Here is a 20,713-nt window from a genome sequence, read left to right as displayed (position 1 = left end):
CCCAACTTCCCCTCCGGGTCCCCATGTTATCCGATATTGTTAATGGTTCTGCCTCTTCAGGTGTTGTCCCTCTCTCTTTTAAATCTGATGTCATCACACCTCTCGTCAAAAAAAAAAAACTTGACCACACTATTTGTGCAAACTCCCATCATCAAGCTCCTTTTCCTCGCCCAAGTCCTTGAATATGTTGTCTCCTCCCAAATTCACTTCCATCTTTCCAGGAACTCCATGTTTGAACCCTCCAGTCAGGTTTCCACCCTGCCACAGTACCGCAACAGCTCTTATCAAAATCACAAATTACATCCTATGTTACTGTGATAAAGGTAAACTTTCCCTCATTGTTCTTCTTGACATGTCAGCAGCCTTTGATAAGGTTGACCATGCCAGCCTCCTTCAACGCCTCCCCACTGTCATCCAGCTGAGTGGGACAGCACTGACTTGGTTCCGTTCTTATTTATCTAATTGCAATCAAAGAATCACTCGCAAAGGCTTCTCTTCCTGCACCTGCAGTGTTACCTCTTGCATCCACCAAGGATCTATCCTTGGCCCCCCCTCCTATACTTCATCCACATGCTGCCCCTTGGCGACATCATCTGAAAGCACTGCATTATTTTTCACACTGACGGCACCCAGCACTATCTCACCAGCACTCTATCAACTCCTCCACTGTTGCGAAATTACAAGACTGCTTATCTGACATCCAGTACTGGATGAGCAGAAATATCCTCCAATTATATATTGGGAAGACTGAAGTCATTGTTTTCGGTTCCCCACAGCAAAATCCATTCCTTAGTTATCAACTCTAGCCTTCTCCCTGGCAACATTCTAAGATTAAGCCAGTCTGTTTGCAACCCTGATGACACACTTGACCCCGAGATGAGCTTCCTACCTCATATTCATGCCATCACTAAGACTACCTATTTCCACGTCCTAAGCATCACCTGACATTGTCCCTGTCTCAGCTCATCTGTTGTTGAGCTGAATTACCTCTAGACTTGATTTTTCCTGGCTGGTCTCCCACATTCTACCCTCCATAAACTTGAGGTCATCCAAAGCTCTGCTGCCCGTGTCTTAACATGCACCAAAATTGTTCCTCAATTATTCCTGTGCTCGCTGACCTAGTCCTGGTCAAGCAACATCTTGATTTTAGAACTCTCATCATTGTTTCCAAATCCCTCCATGGCCTTGCACCTCCCTATCTCCGCAATTTGCTCCAGCCCCACAACCCTCTGAGATATCCTCTAATTCTGGCCTCTTGTGCATCCCTGATTTTAATCGCTCTAACATTGGCTGCCTAGGCCCTAAGCTCTGACATACCCTCATTAAACCTCTCCACCTCGCTTTTCTCCTTTAAGACACTACTTAAAATCTACCTCCTTGACCAAGCTTTTAGTCATCTGACCTAAACATATTTTGTTTTATAATGCTCCTGTGAAGTGCCTTGGATGTTTTATTACATTAAAGACACTATATAAATATAAATAATTGTTGCTGTTGGTGATGTGAACATTTGTTGCCCATCCCTAATTGCCCATGAGAAGGTTCTGGTGAGCCACCTTCTTGGACCGCTCCAGTCCATATCATAGAAAAAGAAGTTGAATTTATACTGCATTGGTCATGTCCTCAGGACATCCCAAAGGGTTTCACAGCTCATTAATTACTTCTGAAAGGAAGTCACTGTTTTAAGTTGGCAAACATGGCTGCCAAATTGATCACAGGAAGGGAGGCAACCAGCTGAGAACAAGGAAGGCAGCAGCTGGCAATGGGAGCAAGACTCTTCAGATTTTGGGTCTAGTGGTGATGAGGAGCATCATTCTCTGCAGGAAGGGCAGAGCCCCGGGCATCAGAAGGGCAGGGGAGAGGAATGAAGGGCAGGAAGGACACAGAGGCCATAGCTTCTGCATAGGATCTACTGCCGAAGACAGAGCTACAAGGAGATAAAAAGACAGACTTGCATTTATATAGCATCTTTCATGACCACTGAACATCTCAAAGTACTTTACAGCCAATGAAGTACTTTTTAAAGTGTAGTTATTGTTGTAATGCAGGAAAGTCAGCAGCCTGTATGCACACAGTAAACTATCACAAACAGCAATGTGACAATGACCAGGTAATCTGTTTTTGTGATGTCGATTGAGGGATAAATATTGGCTAGGACACCGGGGATAACTCTCCTGCTCTTCTTCGAAATAGTGCCGTGGGATCTTTTAAATCCACCCAAGCAGGCAGATGGGGCCTCCGTTTAATGTCTCATCCAAAAGACAACATCTTTGACAGTGCAATGCTCCCTCAGTGCTACACTAGAGCGTCATCCTTGATTTTTGTGCTCAAGCCCCAGAAAAGACCTTGAACCCAGAACCTTGTGATTCAGAGGTGAGTGTGCTACCAACTGAGCCACAGCTGATACAAACAATGATACAGTTGATGACTGAATCCCAGTGCTGCAGGAGACAGCGACCTTCCAGGCAGATGGTCATAGAAATCCGTGCCCTTGTTAACCAAGACCTCACACCTCACAGCACTGGTCACCATGCCCTGCCAGTAGATGTCACAGTCACCGTGGCCTTGAACTACTTCGCTTCTGGCACCTTCCAAGGATCAGCTGTGGGCACAAAGGTTGCAGCTTGTGACTGAGTGCAACTCGAGACAGAGCTTTGGAATTTGTTAAGCGTGGGAATTCAATGCAGTAAGGGAGGAGGGATCTGAGAAAGGGAGCTGGAGACCAATAGCGAGACATGAGAGTTGATGTCCGGAAGCATTAATTAGGTGAGTGGCTGGTGAGTGTTAAGTTTTTTTTTTCTGTTTCTAAATGGAGGCAGTAGTTTAACTGGTGCAGAGGAGATACAAGTATTGCATTAAATTTTTAGTTTAACTAATTAAACCAATGATATCACTTCAGATAATTGTTGAGTGATATTTCAAAATTTAATTAGTTACATATAACACAGTAAAGGTGGCAGGGCAGGTGATGTGTTGCAGCAGGAGCATATGGAAGCCGGTGGACATCTGTGTGATCCATAGCAACCACATCTGCAGTAAGTGGCTGGAGCTTGAGGAACTTCGGCTCAGAGTTGATGAGCTGGAGTCCGAGCTTTGGACACTGAGATGCATCAGGGAGGGGGACACTTTGTTCCAGGAGGCAGTCACACCCCTTAGGCTAGTTACTTCTGATATGGTCTGTGTTGAGGGTGTGACTGCAAGAGAGGCAGGTATGGGATCCAGAAGATAGCACCGGAGGAGCTTCAGCCCTTGCAATTGTCCAACAGGGTTCAATGTTCTTGCAGCTTGTGTGGATGAGAGCAGGAACTGCAGGGAGGATAAGCAAACTGACCACAGCACCGTGGTGCAGGGGTCCATTTAAGTGGGGTGAGTTATAAGGAATGTAGTTGTAGTAGGGGACAGTATAGTTAGGGGGATAGATACGATTCTCTACAGCTGATTGGGTAAGTCTTGAAGGCTGTGTTGTCTGCGCGGTGTCAGGGTTAAGGACACCTCCTCTTGAGCCTGAACAGGAAATTGGAGTGGGAGGGGAAGGATTCAGTTGTCGTCGTCCATGTGGGTAGTAACGACATAGGTAGGACTAAGAAAGAGGTTCTGCTGAGAGAGTATGAGCAGCTAGGGGCTAAATTAAAAAGCAAACCCACAAAGGTAATAATCTCTGAATTACTACCTGAGACACGAGCAAATTGGCATTGGGCAAATAAGATCAGAGAATTGAATGCATAGCTCAAAGATTGGTGTGGGAGATGTGGGTTTTGATTCATGGGGCACTAGAACTAGTACTGAGGAAAGAGAGAGCTGTACCTTTGGACGGGCCTTCACCTGAACCACGCTGGGACCAGTGTCCTGGCGAACTGTATAACTAGGGTGGTAGAGAGGGCTTTAAAGTAAATAGTGGGGATGAGGGTTCACTTGAGGGGAGATTGGGAAAGTCAAAGAGAAAGGACAAGGAAACAGTGCAAGGTAATGATACAGGTTATGAGAACCAAAGTGTGATAGGAAGGGACAGAGCGTAAAAACATAAGAGTGCACCAGCAAATAAGGCCACTGGAGGGAAAAATGTTGAAAAGACACCATTAAAGGCTCTTTATCTGAAAGCTCGCAGCATTCATAACAAGATGGATGAATTGATGGCACAAATAGAAATAAATGAGTATGATATGATAGCCATTATAGAGACATGGTTGCCAAGGCTGGGTCTTGAATATTCAAGGGTATTTGCACTTCGGAAGGGAAGGAGGAAAGGAAAAGGAGGTGGGGGAGCTCTGTTAATAAAGGATAAGATCAGCGCAATAGTGAGAAATGATCTTGGTTCAAAAGATTAAGATATAGAATCAGTTTGGGTGGAGATAAGAAATAGCAAAGGAAAGAAGTCATTTGCGGGTGTTTTTTTTATTCTTTCATGGGATGTGGATATTGCTGGCAAGGTCAGCATTTGTTGCCCATCCCTAATTACCCTTGAGAAGTTGGTGTGAGCTGCCATCTTGAACCGCTGCAGTCCATCTGGTGTAGGTACACCCGGAGTGCTGTTAGGAGGGAGTTCCAGGATTTTCATCCAATGGCAGTGAATGAATGGTGATATATTTCCAAGTCAGGATGGTATGTGACTTGGAGGGGAACTTTCGGGTGGTGGTGTTCCCATGCATTTGCTGTCCTTGTTCTTCTCGGTGGAAGAGGTCTCAGGTTTGGAAGGTGCTGTCGAAGGAGGCGTGGTGAGTTGCTGCAGTGCATCTTGTAGATGGTGCACACTGCTGCCACGGTGTGTTGGTAGTGGAGGGAGTGCCAATCAAGTGGGCTGCTTTGTCGTGGATGGTGTTGAGCTTCCCGAGCGTTGTTGGAGCTGCACTGATCCACGCAAGTGGAGAGTATTTCATTACAATCCTGACTTCTGCGTTATAGATGATGGACCGGCTTTAGGGAGTTGGGAGTTTTGTTAATCGCCACAGAATTCCCAGCCTCTAACCTGTTCTAATAGCCACAGTATTTATGTGGTTGCTTCAGTTCAGTTTCTGGTAAATGGTAGCCCACAGGATGTTAATGGTGGGGGATTCAGCAATGGTAATGGCATTGAATGTAAAGGGGAGATGGTTAGATTCTCTCTTGTTTGAGATGGTCATTGCCTGGCACTTGTGTGGTGTGAAGATCACTTGCCACTTATCAGCCCAAATCTGACTGTTGTCCAGGTCTTGCTGCATATGGGCAGGGACCTCTTCAATATCTGAGGAGTTGCGAATGGTACTGAACATCATACAATCATCAGTGAACATTCACTTCTGACCTTATAACCGAGGGAAGGTCATTTATGAAGCAACTAAAGATGGTTGGGCGTAGGACACTACCCTGAGAAACTCCTGCAGCAATGTCCTGGAGTAGTTTATAGGCCCCCTAACAGTACTTACAAAGTAGAACAGAGAAATAATGCGGGCTTGCAAGAAAGGTACGGCAATAATCGTGGGTGTTTTTAATCTTCACATCGATTGCACAAATCAAATTGGCGAAGGTAGCCTGGAGGATGAGTTCAGAGAGCGTATTCAGGATAGTTTCTTAGAACAATACTTTCTGGGACATACCAGGGATCAGGCTATTTTGGACCTGTTAATGTGTAATGAGTCAGGGTTAATTAAAAACTGCACAGTAAAGGATCCTCTTGGAAAGAGTGATCATAACATGATAGAATTTCACATTCTGTTCGAGGGTGAGAAACTTGGGTCTGAAACTGATGTCTTAAACTTAAATAAAGACAATTACAAATGCATGAAGACAGAGTTGGCTAAAGGGAAAATTGGTTAAAGGTCAGACACTAGAGAAGCAGTGACAGATATTTAAGAAGATATTTCATAACTCTTGTCAGGCAAGCCCGCTCACCTGCCAAGACTGAGGCCCACATTATTTCGCCACATGAACACTAAAACTTAAAATTGCAAGCCCCTGAGTGGAAAGACATTTGCATAGTAACAGACAGTGTTGGAACAGAGCAATCCAGCCTTTGCTCCCCCAATACACAGAAGAAGTGGTCAGATCAGTTTTAGTCACACGACTAGCTGGCTGTTGGTTTTTTGAATTTGCCACAGATTTGAACTCAAAAAGCTGTTTTCTCCTGGACTGAGAACACCTCTCTCCTGTCTACTCTCATCGCGCTCTCACCAGCTTTGGAAACCATTGAAGACACATGAACCCCAAGACAGAAAAGTCTCCTACAGTGAACCAGGTTTAAGAAGAACACTGGGCGCCAACTAAAAGTAAACGCTGTCTACAATCAAGAACTCTACGGCGAACAGGAAACACAGAAACTGTTACAAAAAAACCCCTTGAGAGACTGCCTCAAACCTCTTCATTTTATTTTTCTTCTGCTCTTTTCTGTCCCTATTTGCATGTGTGTATTGCGTGTGCATGCTAGCGCGATCGTGTCGTATAGCTGTAGCTGTTAACCATATGAGAGTTTAAGTTTAAGGTTTAATAAATTTCACTTTCCTTCTTAAAACCTAAGAAAGTCTGTTTATGCTCATTTCTTTGCCTTATAATTGGAAAGCTGTGAACAAGGATTCACAAAGGGGGAGCTCAAAACTCCGTGTGTTTAAAATTAAACCCTGTTACAATAAAAACAGGTGAAGACAGCAAAAAGACCCCTCGACACCTTTCTCACCTGGTCGTAACAGAAATTTAGGTGTTAGTGTCTGGGATTTTTACCCACAGACAAATTAGAGAAATTGGAAGTGGGAAGCCAACTCATTCCCAATCAAAAAGAGAAAGATTTCAATATAGGTTTTCAGGTGGTTATGTGTGATTGAATACTAACATGTCTGCAACTGAAGCTAGCAGCTCTCCAAGCTAGGGTGAAGTAACTGAGGATAAGTTAAAAGCACTGTCTATGGAGGAGTTGAGGAAAATGGCTGAGCAGTGTGGGATCACTGTATGTGGCAAGACTAGGAAGTCTGAACTCCTAAGGCTAGTGGCCAACCATTTTTCCCTTGAATCTGAAGTAGCAGAGCCGTGTTAGTAATAGAATCCGACAGGGTATTGTGAGCACAAATACAACTGGAACAGAGGAAACTTGAATATGAGGAAAGGGAAAAAGAGAGGCAGGAGAGGGAGAAAGAAAGAGCCTTCCAGATGGAATGTGGAGAAAAACAAAGACAGGAGAAGGAACGAGCGAGAGAGGTAAGAGAGAGAAAGAATATTCCAGAAAGAATCCAAAGAGAGAAAGCTGAAGCGACTTGAGTTAACTGGGAGGCGACAGAGTAACCCCAGTGAACGCATGGCCAATATGGAGGAGCAGAATTCAGGGTTGGGTACAAGATGGCTATAACTCACTCAACTAATTCCAAAATTCCATGAGGAATATGGGAAAGTGTTTTTTGTGTCTTTTGAGAAACTGGCAAGGCAGCTAAAATGGCCAGCTGAGACCTGGTCCCTTTTAATACAAAGCAAACTAACTGGAAAAGCCCATGAGGTTTATTCCTTGCTGTCAGATGAGAGTTCATCAAATTATTAACTGACTAAAAATGCTATTCCCGGGCATATGAGTTAATACACGAAGCCTATCGTTAAAAGTTTAGAACCCTCAAAAAACAAGCCAATCAAACTTATCTGGAGTTTGAAAGAAGCAAGCAGTTGGCTTTTGACCAGTAGCTGAGGGCTTTAAAAATACAGCTCAGCTATGAGATTCTCAGAGAAGTAATCCTGTTAGAGGCATTTAAAAACTCTCTCCCACTCTCAATAAAGACCCATGTAGAGGAGTAGCGGGTTCAGGGAGCCATGCAAGTGGCCGTTCTGGCCAATGAGTTTGCTTCAATTTATAAGTCGGTTTGCCGGGGATAATCTTTCCTAATCACCATCACAAATCAGAAAAGGACAAAGGATGGGAAGATGATATCTGCCCAGGCAGTCTGGAAGAGAAAGGAAAGCAGGAGACACGGGGGCCCTCCTTCAGCCAAAATGGAAGGTGTTGTGAGCAAGAGTGAGACCCAGAGACCTGTGTGCTTCCATTGTAATAAGCTGACTGCTGGAAACTGAAGGGGAAACCGGCAGGGTTAATCAGGGCACACACACTCAGTGAAGACAGGGACCTGATGCAAAACACAGAACAAGCTGTGGCTTTAACTACAGCAACAATGCAACCCAGGAAGCTTACTATGGCCAGTGCAGGAAACGTTAATAGGATTCTTGAAGGTTATCAGGGTTTTGTATTTGAAGGGAAAGTAACTCCATATCCCTCAAGTGCGGCAAGCAAGCCCATAGTAATTCTCAGGGACACAGGGGCCACTAGATCCCTTTTACTGGGAAAAGGCCTGACCTTTCCCCAAGAGAGTGCAGTGAACACCAAAATGGTGGTGAATGGTATTGGAGGGCAGTGTATGCCTGTACCTGTACACCGGGTGCACCTGGAGTGCAACCTAGTTTCGGGACCAGTGACTGTAGGAATTGTCCCTAGTTTGCCTGTGGACAGGGTTGACCTGCTCCGAGGTAATGATCTGGGAGGGGTGAAGGTGGTAGCCCCCCCAGTAGTGAAAGAAAGACCGCAGGAGGTCAGAGAGACAGGGCAGTGGCAGGAAATGGTTCCCTGCAGAGTCCCTGATCAACCCAGCTCCCCCAGAGGTGACTGCATTGGCACTGCAGGCAAATAACCATGAGGTCTGCCTGTCCGAGACTTTCTTTGGAAAGTTAGGAGACCCAGGGAATGAATTAAATAAATTTTCCTTAGCTGAGACTCAGCGAGCCGACCCAGTATTGTGAGAGTTAGCACAGGCTGCCCAGTCTGAAAGTGAAGCAAAGGGAGTCCCTGATTGCTACTGTTTAAAGAATGAGGTACTGATGAGGAAATCGAGTTCTCCTCACAGACCTGAGAGCAAGGAGTGGACAGTAGTTCACCAGTTGGTGGTGCCATAGAAATACCGGGGAGAAATATTAAGAAGGGAGCATGAGACGACAGTGGCTGTACATGCCGGAATATGAAAGACCAAAGCCCGCATAAGACACCAGTTTGACTGGCCAAAACTCCACAAGGATGTGGTGGAGTACTCCAGGAGTTGCCACATGTACCAGGTTGAGGGGAAACCCCAACCTACAGTGAAACCTGCACCCCTAAGTTCTGTACCAGTGTGAGGAGGACCCTCCAGCAGAGGGCTGGTGAACTGTAAGGGACCCCCGCCGAGAACAAAAGGGGACAGGCAGGCCTATGGCTGGTAAAAGTTTAGAAACAGAAGGGGAAAAAGTGACCAAGAGGGCAGGTTAAAGGAAGTCAGGGAGGAATCCTGGATGAAAACCTTTACTGTCTGGTCAACCAATCCCATAAAAAGTGAAAAGTTAGACCCCACATCCTCCGATGTGAATGCAGATTCTAGAAGCACCCAAAAAGAGTTGCTAACAGTATTTACAGGAGCCTGCAGAGACAAAGACAGACCTCTAGGGGGCACAGAAACTGTGAGGGTGATTCCTCACCTAGTCGAAGTGCTACAGGAGAATGCAGGCAAGTCTGCACAAATACCTACAGGTAGGAGTGTCCCAGAGAACAAAGGGGAGAGTGACAAACACTCCTCCCCCACTGTCAGAGGAAGAGGGAACCCCCCCATCCCCTGAAATCAAAAGTCTTGGCATGACTCAGAGTGTTCAGGATAGACCCACCCACTACTAACTCCTGAAAAAAAAGGGAAAATTGAAACTGCCCTGGCACCCAGAAAAGACCATCTTTAATAGGCTTTAGGATTGGTGAATGAATGGAAATGAATGAGAACATGCATGGTTTTTCTTTCTGTATCTTATATTTCTCTCAAATCCTGTAATGAAATGTGCCATTTTTCTTCAAATCGCATTTCATTCCCCTGGGTGTGGAGGTGTCAGGCAAGCCACCACCACCACCCACCATCCCTCCCAACCCCCCCCCCCCGCCACCTGCCAAGACTGAGGCACACATTATTTCATCACATGATCATTAAAATGTAAAATTGCAAGCCTCTGACTGGAAAGACATTTGCATAGTAACAGACAGTGTTGGAACAAACTGACCCAGCCTTTGCTTTGTCAATACACAGAAGTAGTGGTCAGAACAGTTTTAGTCACATGACTAGCTGGCTGTTAATTTTTTGAACTTGCCACAGATTTGAACTCAAAAAGCTGTTTTCTCCTGGACTGAGAATACCTCTCTCCTGTCTGCTCTCATCTCGCTCTTACAAACTTTGGAAACCATTGAAGACACATGAACCCCAAGACAGAAAAGTCTCCTACAGTGAACAAGCTTTAAGAAGAATACTGGGCCCCAAAGAAAAGTAAGAGCTGTCTACAATCAAGGACTCTATGGTGAGCTGTAAACACAGAAACAGTAACAAGAAACCCCCTTTAGAGACTGCCTCAAACCTCTCCATTTTATTTTTCTTCTGCTCTTATCTGTCCCTATTTGCATGTGTATATCGCGTGTGCATGCTAGTGCGGGCGCATCGTATAGCCATAGGCATTAACCTATGAAAGCCTGTTTATGCTCATTTCTTTGCCTTATAATTGGAAAGCTGTGAACAAGGATTCACAAAGGGGGAGCTCAAAACACTCTGTTGAAAATTAAACCCTGTTACAATAAGACCTGGTGAAGGCAGCAAAAGACCCCTAGACACCTTTCTCACCTGGTTGTAACACTTTCAACAAAGATATATTCCATTGAGGAAGAAAGACTCTACCAGAAGGATGCACCATCTGTGGCTAACTAAAGAAATTAGGGGTGGTATCAAATTGAATGAAAAGGTGTATAATGCAACGAAGATTAGCAGCAGGCCAGAAAATTTGGAAAATTTTAGAAACCACCAAAAGATGACTAAAACAAAACAGAGAAATTGGAGTATGAGAAAAAACTAGCAAGAAAAATAAAGACAGTAAAAGCTTCTACAAATATATAAAAAGGAGAAGAGTAGCTAAAGTGAGCATTCGTCCCTTAGAGGGTGAGACTGGGGAATGAAGAATGGGAAATGAGGAAATGGTAGAGGTTTTCAACAAGTATTTTGTATCAATCTTCACGGCAGAAGACACAAAAAGCAGCCCAAGAATTAGTAGAAAATTAGGAGGCAAATGGGAGGGAGGAACTTAAAACAATCATTATCACTAGAGAAAAAGTAATGGGAATACTAATGGGACTAAAGGTTGACAAGTCCCCTGGATCTGATGGCCCTTGCACATCTGTTCAAGGAAGGAGGGAGACAGAAAGCTGGAAACTATAGGCCAGTTAGCCAAACATCTGTCGTTGAGAAAATGCTGGAATCCATTATTAGAGAGGTAGTAGCAGGACATCTAGAAAACCATAATAAAATCAGGCAGAGTCAACATGGTTTTGTGAAAAGGAAATCATGTTTGACGAATGTTATTAGAGTTCTTTGAGGATGTAATAAGCAGGTTGGATAAAGGGTAACCAGTAGAATGTAGTGTATTTGGATTTCCAAAAGGCATTCGATAAGGCGCCACATAAAAGATTACTGCACAGGATAAGAGCTCATGGTCTTGGTGGTGGCCTTTTACCATGGGTAGAGGACTGGCTAACAAACAGGAAATAGAGAGTTGGAGTAAATGGGTAATTTTCAGGATGGCAAACTGTAACTAGTGGACTGCCACAGGGACCAGTGCTGGGGCCTCAACAATTTACCATCTATATTAATGACTTGGATGAAGGGACCAAATGTATTGCAGCCAAATTTGATGATGATATGAAGTTAGGTTGGAAAGCAAGCTGTGAGGAGGATACAAAGAGTCTGCAAAAAGACAAAGATAGGTTAAGTGAGTGGGCAAGAATCTGGCAGATGGAAAATGTGATGTTGTCCACTTTGGCAGGAAGAATAAAAAAAGCAGATTATTATTTCAATGAAGACAAACTGCAGAATGCTGCAGTACAGAGGGATCTGAGTGTCCTTGTACATGAATCACAAAATGTCAGCATGCAGGTACAGCAAGTAATTAGGAAGGCAAATGGAATGTTGGCCTTTATTGCAAAGGGAATGGAGTATAAAAGTAGAGAAGTCTTGCTGCAACTGTACAGGGCATTGGAAACACTGCACCTAGAGTACTGTGTAGAGATTTGGTCACATTATTTAAGGAGGGACATATTTGCATTGGAAGCAGTTCAGAGAAGGTTCACTAGGCTAATTCCTGGGATGATGAGCAGATGATCATTGGAGTTTAAAAGATTGAGAGGTGATCTTATTGAAACATATAAGATTCTGAGGGGGCTTGACAGGGTAGATGCTGAGAGGATATTTCCGCTTGTGGGGGAATCTAGAACTAGGGGGTACAGTTTCAAATTAAGGGTCTCCCATTTAAGACAGAGATGAGGAGGAATTTTTTCTCTCAAGCAGTGGAGGCTGGGTCATTGAATATATTCAAGGCTGAGTTGGACAGATTTTTGATTGACAAGGGAGTCAAGGGTTATGGGAGGCAGGCAGGAAACTGGAGTTAAGGCCTCAATCAGATCAGCCATGATCTTATTGAATGATGGAACAGCCTCAAGGGCCAAATGGCCTACTCCTGCTCCTATTTCTTATGTTCTTACATTCTTATGACATTGGTTGCATCTCACAGATGGCTGCACACCACTGCATCTTGCTGGTCACTGATGCTCTATATGTCAGAATTGGACAATACATTCATTTCACAACAGATGGGGCCTCACAGGCACAGAGGGTATTGAGTTTTGCTGCCATAGCTGGATTCCCCCAGGTACAGGGGGATTGCACCCATGTAGCCATCAAGGCTCCCAACGACTGGCCAGTGAGATTCATCAACAGGAAGAGCTTTCACTCACTCAACGTCCAGCTGGTCTACGAACACAACAAGAGCTTCCTCCATACGTGCCTTTGCTTTCCTAGCAGCTACCATGACTCCTTCATCCTCCGCCAGTCCAGGCTGCTGCAGATTTTCACTCTACTCCCCAAAGTCCGTGGATAGATCCTTGGGGATAATGGATAGCACTTGAAGAGTTGGCTGCTCTCCCCTCTATGTGAGCCCCAGAGGCACACAGGCGATACAACCAATGCTACCCGCTCGCTAGGACAACCATAGAACAGGCCTTCAGACTTCTCAAGATGCGATTCCAGTGCCTGGACCAGTCAGGTGGCATCCTCCAAGAAATCCAAGAAGGGTCTTGGTCATTGTGGTGGTTTGCTATGCCCTCCATAACAAGGCCCTCCAGAGAAGCGAGGACCTTGAGGACGTTGAGTTCTGGAACTGGATAGTTCATCGGAGGAAGAGGAGGAGCAGCAGGTGGGAGAGGAGGAGTAAGTGGTGGCAGAGGGGAAGGAAGCGGAACACCGAGGTGCCTTAGCTGCACAAGGAGGTGGCTGGGTACGGCACAGGGCGCAAAGCTCTTTTCAGGATGCCATGAATGTCAGGGATCATTTGATTCAGGAACGTTTCACCTGAGTCCCTCTGACCCAGGATGAAGGGCATGGGATGCGGGTGAGTCTGTCTGAGCTACCTGTGTTAATACATCCATTCAATAAACATCTAAACTCTTACCACCACTGAAGGACGCATATCTGCCCAGAGGCTTAGCCCTCACCATGGACGAATCCTTGATCTCTTTCACCACCTCATAACACATTGCTTGTCAGACCAGCAATAAAAGGAGTCTCAGACGTGTGGCTTAAAGCATCCTTATTTATACAGTGTTAAGAAAGGGAAATAGTGCACAGAGATAGTAAGAAGACACCCCAGTGACCCACTCAGTACTCTGCGCGATGATGTGGCCTCCACACTTGGCCACTTCTACTCAGTGCTCCCCTTGGAGGAGGTGGAGGCAGACTGCTCACTTGTCTTTGCTTGTGGTACAACAAACCCATCTCCTTATCAATTAAGGAGTCGACTCTGTGAATATCGTGCATCATTTCTGTTTCCCACCCGGGTGGGTTCGCGGCCCTGAAACAGTCCCGACTTGGGTTTCCTGCCCCCAGTGCGAAAATTCAGTGAAATCAAAAAAGAACCTAGGGGGTGTGTATGTGTATGTCGGGAACAAAGATCTTCTGTGATGCTCAGTCAAGGAGCCTCCAATCTTGTTTCTTCCGTTTCCTCATCCTCGAAGAGTAGGATTCCAATTGGGAAATTCATGTTCTGAGTCCAAAACTGTAGCTTTTACCATAAAACCAAACTTTTAGCTGCAGCAAACAAAATGACATTTGCAATGCAGTACCTGTCTCAGGGACACTGGAGTGCTGCTCATACTACCATTTTAAATTGGGTCAGGCTTAGGGTGGAAGTTAAGAGAAGTTGAGCAGAAAGATTGGCCATGCACACTTCAATGAGGCGAGGTGGAATCCATGCTAGAGTGCATTTGTTTAATTAATGAGTACAGAAGCGTAAAGGCTATCTCTTAGACGCAGAGTAATTCAGAGACCTGGACAAATAATCTAGAAGATGTGAATTCAAATACCACCAAGGCAGTTTGAGACTTTGAATTCAGTTTAGAAAATCTAGAAATAAAAAGTTGGTAATCAGTAAAAGTGAACATGAAGTTGTTGGATTGTGCAAAAAAACCCAACTGGGTTGACTAATGTCCTATAGGGAAGGAAATATTATCCACTGGGCCCAGATGTAATTCCAGTCCCACACCAACATGGTTGACTTAATTGTGCTCAGAAGTAGCCTTGTAAACTATTCAGTTGTATCAAACGGCTACCACCTTCTCAAGGACAACCAGGCATGGGCAAGCCTTGCAAGTAACATCCACTTCCCAAAAATGACTAATAGTAAAGAAAACAAATCAGTAGAATTGAGGTGGTACACCTAATATAGTTTAACACCCCCAAACTTCTCAAAAACAGGCAGAAAATCAAAGGAAAATGGTGCTCTGTGTCTGTTGCTTGCCTTGAAACTGGTGCTGGATTCTTGTTATTGAAAGGCGGGGCGGTTTACAAACCTCTTCAGGGAGTCATTTACTCACTGGACTGCTACTGAGTATTGATTGCTAACAGTTTAGAAAGGAGGGTCTTTGATAAAGTGCAGTCAGTGCTGCAGGCACAAGAAGAGTTACTGATTATTATTGAGTTGTCCTGCTTTCTCAGGCTAATCAAGCAATCTAACTTGGTGTTTGATTAAAGCAGCTGAAAATAGGTCTAATCACAAAAAAGAAGCATTTTTAATCACAAGTGTCAATCCATCACCTCTGAATAACCTAAGTTTAAATTACTTGAATTCACTTAAAAAAAAATATATTTTTTAGTTATATTGAGGTACATTACTCAGCTTCTTAGTAAAGTATAACAAAATGACACTCAAAAGCTTTTAAAACGTACTTTTTAATCTCCTTGCACCCAAAAGAACCAGTTTACTTTTTAAAGCCTCCCTGAAGGACACAATTAGTGGAAACTCCCAACAATGAGTAATTCATTCTGAGGGCTGTGCTGTATATTTTGGGCACTGCCTGATTCCAGGTTACTTAAACTAGTGCAAAACATGATGGGAACTCAGGTTACACTGAATGCAAACTGGACTTAAAATTCCAACATCTTTTGGACCAGTTCTGCTGATTTCAGCTGAATTGCACCAGATAAACCAATGCATGGAAATCAACCAAAAACCCGTGTAAAATACAATTTTAGTGTTGAACACCTGAACATCGTTTTCCTAGAATTTTGCTACACAGAAGCAAGATCTTTTTTGAACAGTGCCCACTGATCTCCTGTACTTTAACCCATTAACAGACGTCACCAGTTTACTGTGGACAGTCTCTGTCTTATTGCATTGAAGCCAGCCTTATCTAAATCTAGAATCCTAGTAGCTGTTTTGCATTTCTCTGTTTCAAACAGTAGGCTGAACTTGATCATATTATGATCACTCTTTAATAAATATTCACACATTGTTAGAATGCTAACTAAATCTGGATCATTATTCAATTTAATATGGCTTGCTCATTTGTTGGTTCCAGGACATATTGTTTGAGAAACTATCCCTGGCACAATCAAGAAATTCACTTCATTCCTGACATGTCTGCTTGTCCCAACCTACATAAAAGTTAAAATCTGGCATTAAATCCGCTTTCCCTATCTTTTCTGTAGAATAATTGTTACCGTGCTACTTTGCTGCAGGCACATCACCATTGAGCAGGACCTGATGCTAATCTGACATCCACCAGCACAAAGGCTAGCAATCAGGAGCAGGAACACTGGCCACACTCCCAGCCCACTGAAGTCATTTGCACTGTCCCTCCTTTCGTTCCAGCTGAGATTCACTAACACAGCAAAGAATGAAGATTGAAATAGGAATGTCTCCTTGAATGAGATGAATTTTATGGAGGCAGTGTGGGTCTCGATGCCAGGCTAGAAAGGTAGGGGGGAGCCCTGCCTTAGCTGTTTGGGGGAACCTCCAGCTGCATTCTACAGTGCTCAGGCAGTTAACTGCCTGGTGTCAGGGTTCTTGTCCTTTTCAGGATGGGGGTCCTGCCTCCAGGAGTGGTGGTCACTGCTAGGACGGCACCCAGCTAAATGAGGCAACATGGATGCTAGCCTCCGAAGCAGGTAAGTGGGGGCACGTTCACTGGAGCCAGTCAGGCAGGCTGCAGCCAGGGGTGAGGGGTGAGGGTGTTGGCTTGGGGACAGCCTTTGCCACCGGGGAGCGCTCTATGGGCCACAGACTGCCCCAGCAGGAGGCCCCCAAACTCCAGCCCGCAGCAAGGGCGCTTGGTTCTACCGGGCAGTCTCTCCATGTGGAATAACTCCCACCAGCCACTGGTAAAATACCACTGTTGGTGGGAAGAGGCCGTTACATGGCCATTAAGGGGAAGCGTGAAGGTGAAGGGCACTCCACCCCTTACCTTCCCTCGCTATGGGCCTCCCCCCTGCCACCACCCCCCCGCGCCCCCCCAACCCTGCACCCCCGCCTCCCTGCCTGTTCCTAGAGGGCTGATGAAATTCAGCCCGATGTCTCAGCGACTCACTGTCTTAACTTAGCTGAGCCATTTGGGGAGCTGAAAAGGAGATTGTTGCCAATTCAGTCACTTTCTTTTTGGAACATGGCAGTTCTGTCGCTGCACTGATGCTGAATCACTGTTCCATTTTATATATGGTTTTATGATTTAAAACACCAGTATGCACTCATTTGAGCTAGGAGCAATCATTGTTTCTTCAATCTCCAAGTCATTCAATATTAATTATCCAGTCAGCTAATAATGATTTAAACTGGCCCACTCCAATGCAGAGACAGATGTGAAGAATTGCATAATGCGTCTATTTACCTATTCATATTACTTACTGCGATCTGTAATGATTGCTCGGGCCTCCTGATTGGTTGTCTTGTTCTTCAGGTTCTGTGCAGCAGTGATGAGCTCATCCAGCTGAGGGCGCTTTTGGTCCAAATCTTGCAGAGTGGCCTGGAGAAGGGAGGACAATCAATGAAAAGGGAAGACTCTCATAAGGTGGAATTTTAAAATATTCTGATAGAAAAAGAAGCTTTGGTTTTCAGATTGATTTGTCACTGATAATACTGATAAAATTAACACGCACAGTGGCGCAGTGGTTAGCACCGCAGCCTCACAGCTCCAGTGACCCGGGTTCAATTCTGGGTACTGCCTGTGTGGAGTTTGCAAGTTCTCCCTGTGTCTGCGTGGGTTTCCTCCGGGTGCTCCGGTTTCCTCCCACATGCCAAAGACTTGCAAGTTGATAGGTTAATTGGCCATTATAAATTGCCCCTAGTATAGGTAGGTGGTAGGGAAATATAGGGACAGGTGGGGATGTGGTAGGAATATGGGATTAGTGTAGGATTAGTATAAATGGGTGGTTGATGGTCGGCACAGACTCGGTGGGCCGAAGGGCCTGTTTCAGTGCTGTATCTCTAAACTAAACTAAACTAAATCCATCAAGAGCTGTAAAATGGCTCAATTTCGAAAATGCCATGAGGTCTGCATGTGTGTGCATTGACTTCTACCATTCTCAACATATTTTCCTAATTTACACCATCAATTGTAGAGACCATATTGATCCCCAGTTCACTGGTAACTGACAATTTAAATACATTTTTAAGTCAAATCCATATCGTAAGTATATATACACACACAATAAAGGATTAAAAAAATTGCATTTATATAGCACCTTGCATGCCCCAAAGTGCGTTAAAGAAATGAATTACTTTTGAATTGCTGTTAAGAAGACTGCTGATGTAGACAATTTGTACACCAAGCGGTTCCACAAACAACAATCAGATAAACAATTAAATGATCAGTTTTGGTGGTTTTGATTGAGGGAAAAATATTGGCAACAATTCTGTTCTTCTTTGAATAATGACATTGGAACTTTTACATCCACCTGAGCATGAATAGGGGCTAAGATTACGGGGGAAATCCTTTCAGCATCCCTAAAAAATGTAGGCCACCCCTGCTGCACTAAATGGGGTGCAGGCTCATGGTGCGATTTCATCAGGGTGTGGTTAGCAGATGTTTGGGAAAGAACTGAGTTATTCAAAGAATTCCTCAGCAGTGGAGGGACAAGCAATGTACGTAAAATAAACACTCAGCCAACAAATCAGCCCCCCGTGACATTAACACTTCCCTAGAGTGCTGAATGCCATGTTCCTCACTGTGGATGGGTATCACCTTAAGTTCTTCAGATGTTTAAAAATGGCAGGGAAAGCATAATGGAAATTAATCCAATAGAAAAGTACTAATGAAAGTATATGTTACACTAGACTTCCAATTTGTTATATATGTAGATTAATGGATTGATAAATATTATGTATGTCTTGCATCAGGGTGCATTGTACACACTCCAGACACAGGAGGTGCTTATTGACTGTAATAGACACATAGATGTCAAACATTTGTGTTTGCCACGGACAATTAGCACTTTGAGTTTGCATTTACACTGCTTTAGTGGGCCTCACTACTACTGTTTCAGTGCATGCGAGGAAGAGATTAACTGTTTCCAATACATCACAGGCTAAGGAAATCAGGACACAACCATCTCTTTTCTGTAAAGGCAAATGTGAAATCTTATGACATTTCTCCAAGTCGTAATCAATTATCAATTAAAGTATTAAAGGAATTGTACTTTGTTTTTGTATGGTTACGTCCCCTCTCTTTAGCTTTAAATCAAATCACTTGCCAGAGAAGATGGTTTATCATATAAAATTTGTGAAGGCAGTTTCTTGGACTGTCTAGCAGCACTTTAACACCAGTCTCTTCACCAGATGGTTAGCTTAAGGCACTTCCTCATTCACTATCAGTCGTAACAATTATTTTCATCTTCATACTTAAAGAATGCACAAGATCATTTCAGAACAAGTTATTTTTGGCTCAAAATATTCAATCAGTCTGGTCCAAAAAGATGAGCCAAAAACAAAATTATCTGGGGTCGGGCGACCCCAAAACCCACCAAAAAATTACTTTTGCCTCAGCAGAGCTCATTTCCTCCATCAAAATTCACCACAGCAGAGGATTGTACATTTGTGTTTTTTGCCCTTATAATATAATTGATTGAATATTAGATCTAGCTGCAGCTAAAGCCATGAAAAGTTTGTGCCCACTGCACTCTCATTGTGACTTTTTCTTTTGTATATCATAGACAAGTTTCAATTTCACAGAGAAAAGTGCTCAATTGTGGAATGTGGTGCCAAAACACAAAGAAAAATGCTAAAATACAACACAATAAAAAGGAACGTTACTTATTCAATTGCTTTGAAGCAGTTGCTTTGGTTAGAACTCTTTGTTCAGGGCTATTTTTCAGTTGTAATTTTTTTTTGAATTGTCAACTATTTTGAAGCAACTTGAAGCAATTCAGTTTTGTATTTTGGCATGTTTGAGCATGCCAAACCATTTAAAAAATATAATAAAAACTAACATGATTAATGTGATGATTAAATGTTGTGGAAACTTAACTGAAATGACCTAAAATAGTCAAGGAGATTTAATCTTTTTGCTGTGATAATTTTTATGACAGTCCTTGTGAGATCGGGGATATTACTTAACTATACAGCCTTACCTTGTTAGGGAAGGTTCAATATTTTAATAGACCCAGCTGTTCTGGGGCAATACATTTTAATAATGATGAAAAAATATAAAGAAACTGTGTCCAGAGTGTTATGACCAGGTGAGAAGGTGTCTAGGGGTTCCCTCTCAGCCTTTGCCTGGTTGAACCGTAAAAGGGTTTAATTTTAGCAACACCTTGTTTTTAGTTCCCCCTCAGTGAATCCTTGTTCGCTGCTCCAATTGTAAGGCAAAATAATCAGACAGGTTTCTTTAGATTTAAACAAGAGAAGTAGAAGTTTATTAACCTTAAACTCTAATATGGTTAACGACTATAAATATGCGACGCGACCACGCTAGCATGCATACGTGATAGACACACACGCAGATAGAGACAGAAAAAGTAGAAAGAATAAAAGGGAAAACTTTGAAGCAATAGCTGGGTTTCTATTTATGGTCCCTTTGAGTTCGATGTAGAGTCTTTGGTTGCTGGTAAGTCTTGCTGTTTCGTTGACCTTTGAGAAAGGACACAAAATAATCATCAGCTCCAACCGTAGGATCCAAAAGGAGAGGAGCTGTCCTATGACTACAAGTTTGATTTTGAAGATGATCAGCACAAGATCCCATGTCACTGTGGAGCTGTAAACTGCCGTAAATGGATGAACTAAGCGTTGGGGCCAAGTGCATGCTTCAACTTGATTCGACGTCAGAGTTTTTTCTCTCTTGAGGTTTACGTGTCTTCCATGGGTCCAGTGGCTTGGAAGAAAGCGTGGGACAGACAGCCAGGAGAGAGGCATGTTT

At 43.8% G+C, this 20,713-nt stretch overlaps 1 protein-coding gene across 7 annotated transcripts in view; it reads right to left on the bottom strand.

The window, feature by feature from the left end:
* Window positions 1-20,713, bottom strand: part of dmd (dystrophin) — a 1,950,296-nt gene that overhangs the window by 463,297 nt on the left and 1,466,286 nt on the right. For all 7 annotated transcript variants that reach the window (XM_068040560.1, XM_068040554.1, XM_068040555.1 and 4 more), the window contains one exon: window positions 17,209-17,326. In XM_068040560.1, the coding sequence (XP_067896661.1) occupies window positions 17,209-17,326 (118 nt within the window). The remainder of the gene's footprint in view (window positions 1-17,208; window positions 17,327-20,713) is intronic.

This window comes from Heterodontus francisci, chromosome 10 (assembly GCF_036365525.1).
Source record: "Heterodontus francisci isolate sHetFra1 chromosome 10, sHetFra1.hap1, whole genome shotgun sequence".
Taxonomy (NCBI): domain Eukaryota; kingdom Metazoa; phylum Chordata; class Chondrichthyes; order Heterodontiformes; family Heterodontidae; genus Heterodontus; species Heterodontus francisci.
Note: the sequence above shows the minus strand (reverse complement) of the source record. Positions and strands in the feature narration are given on the sequence as shown.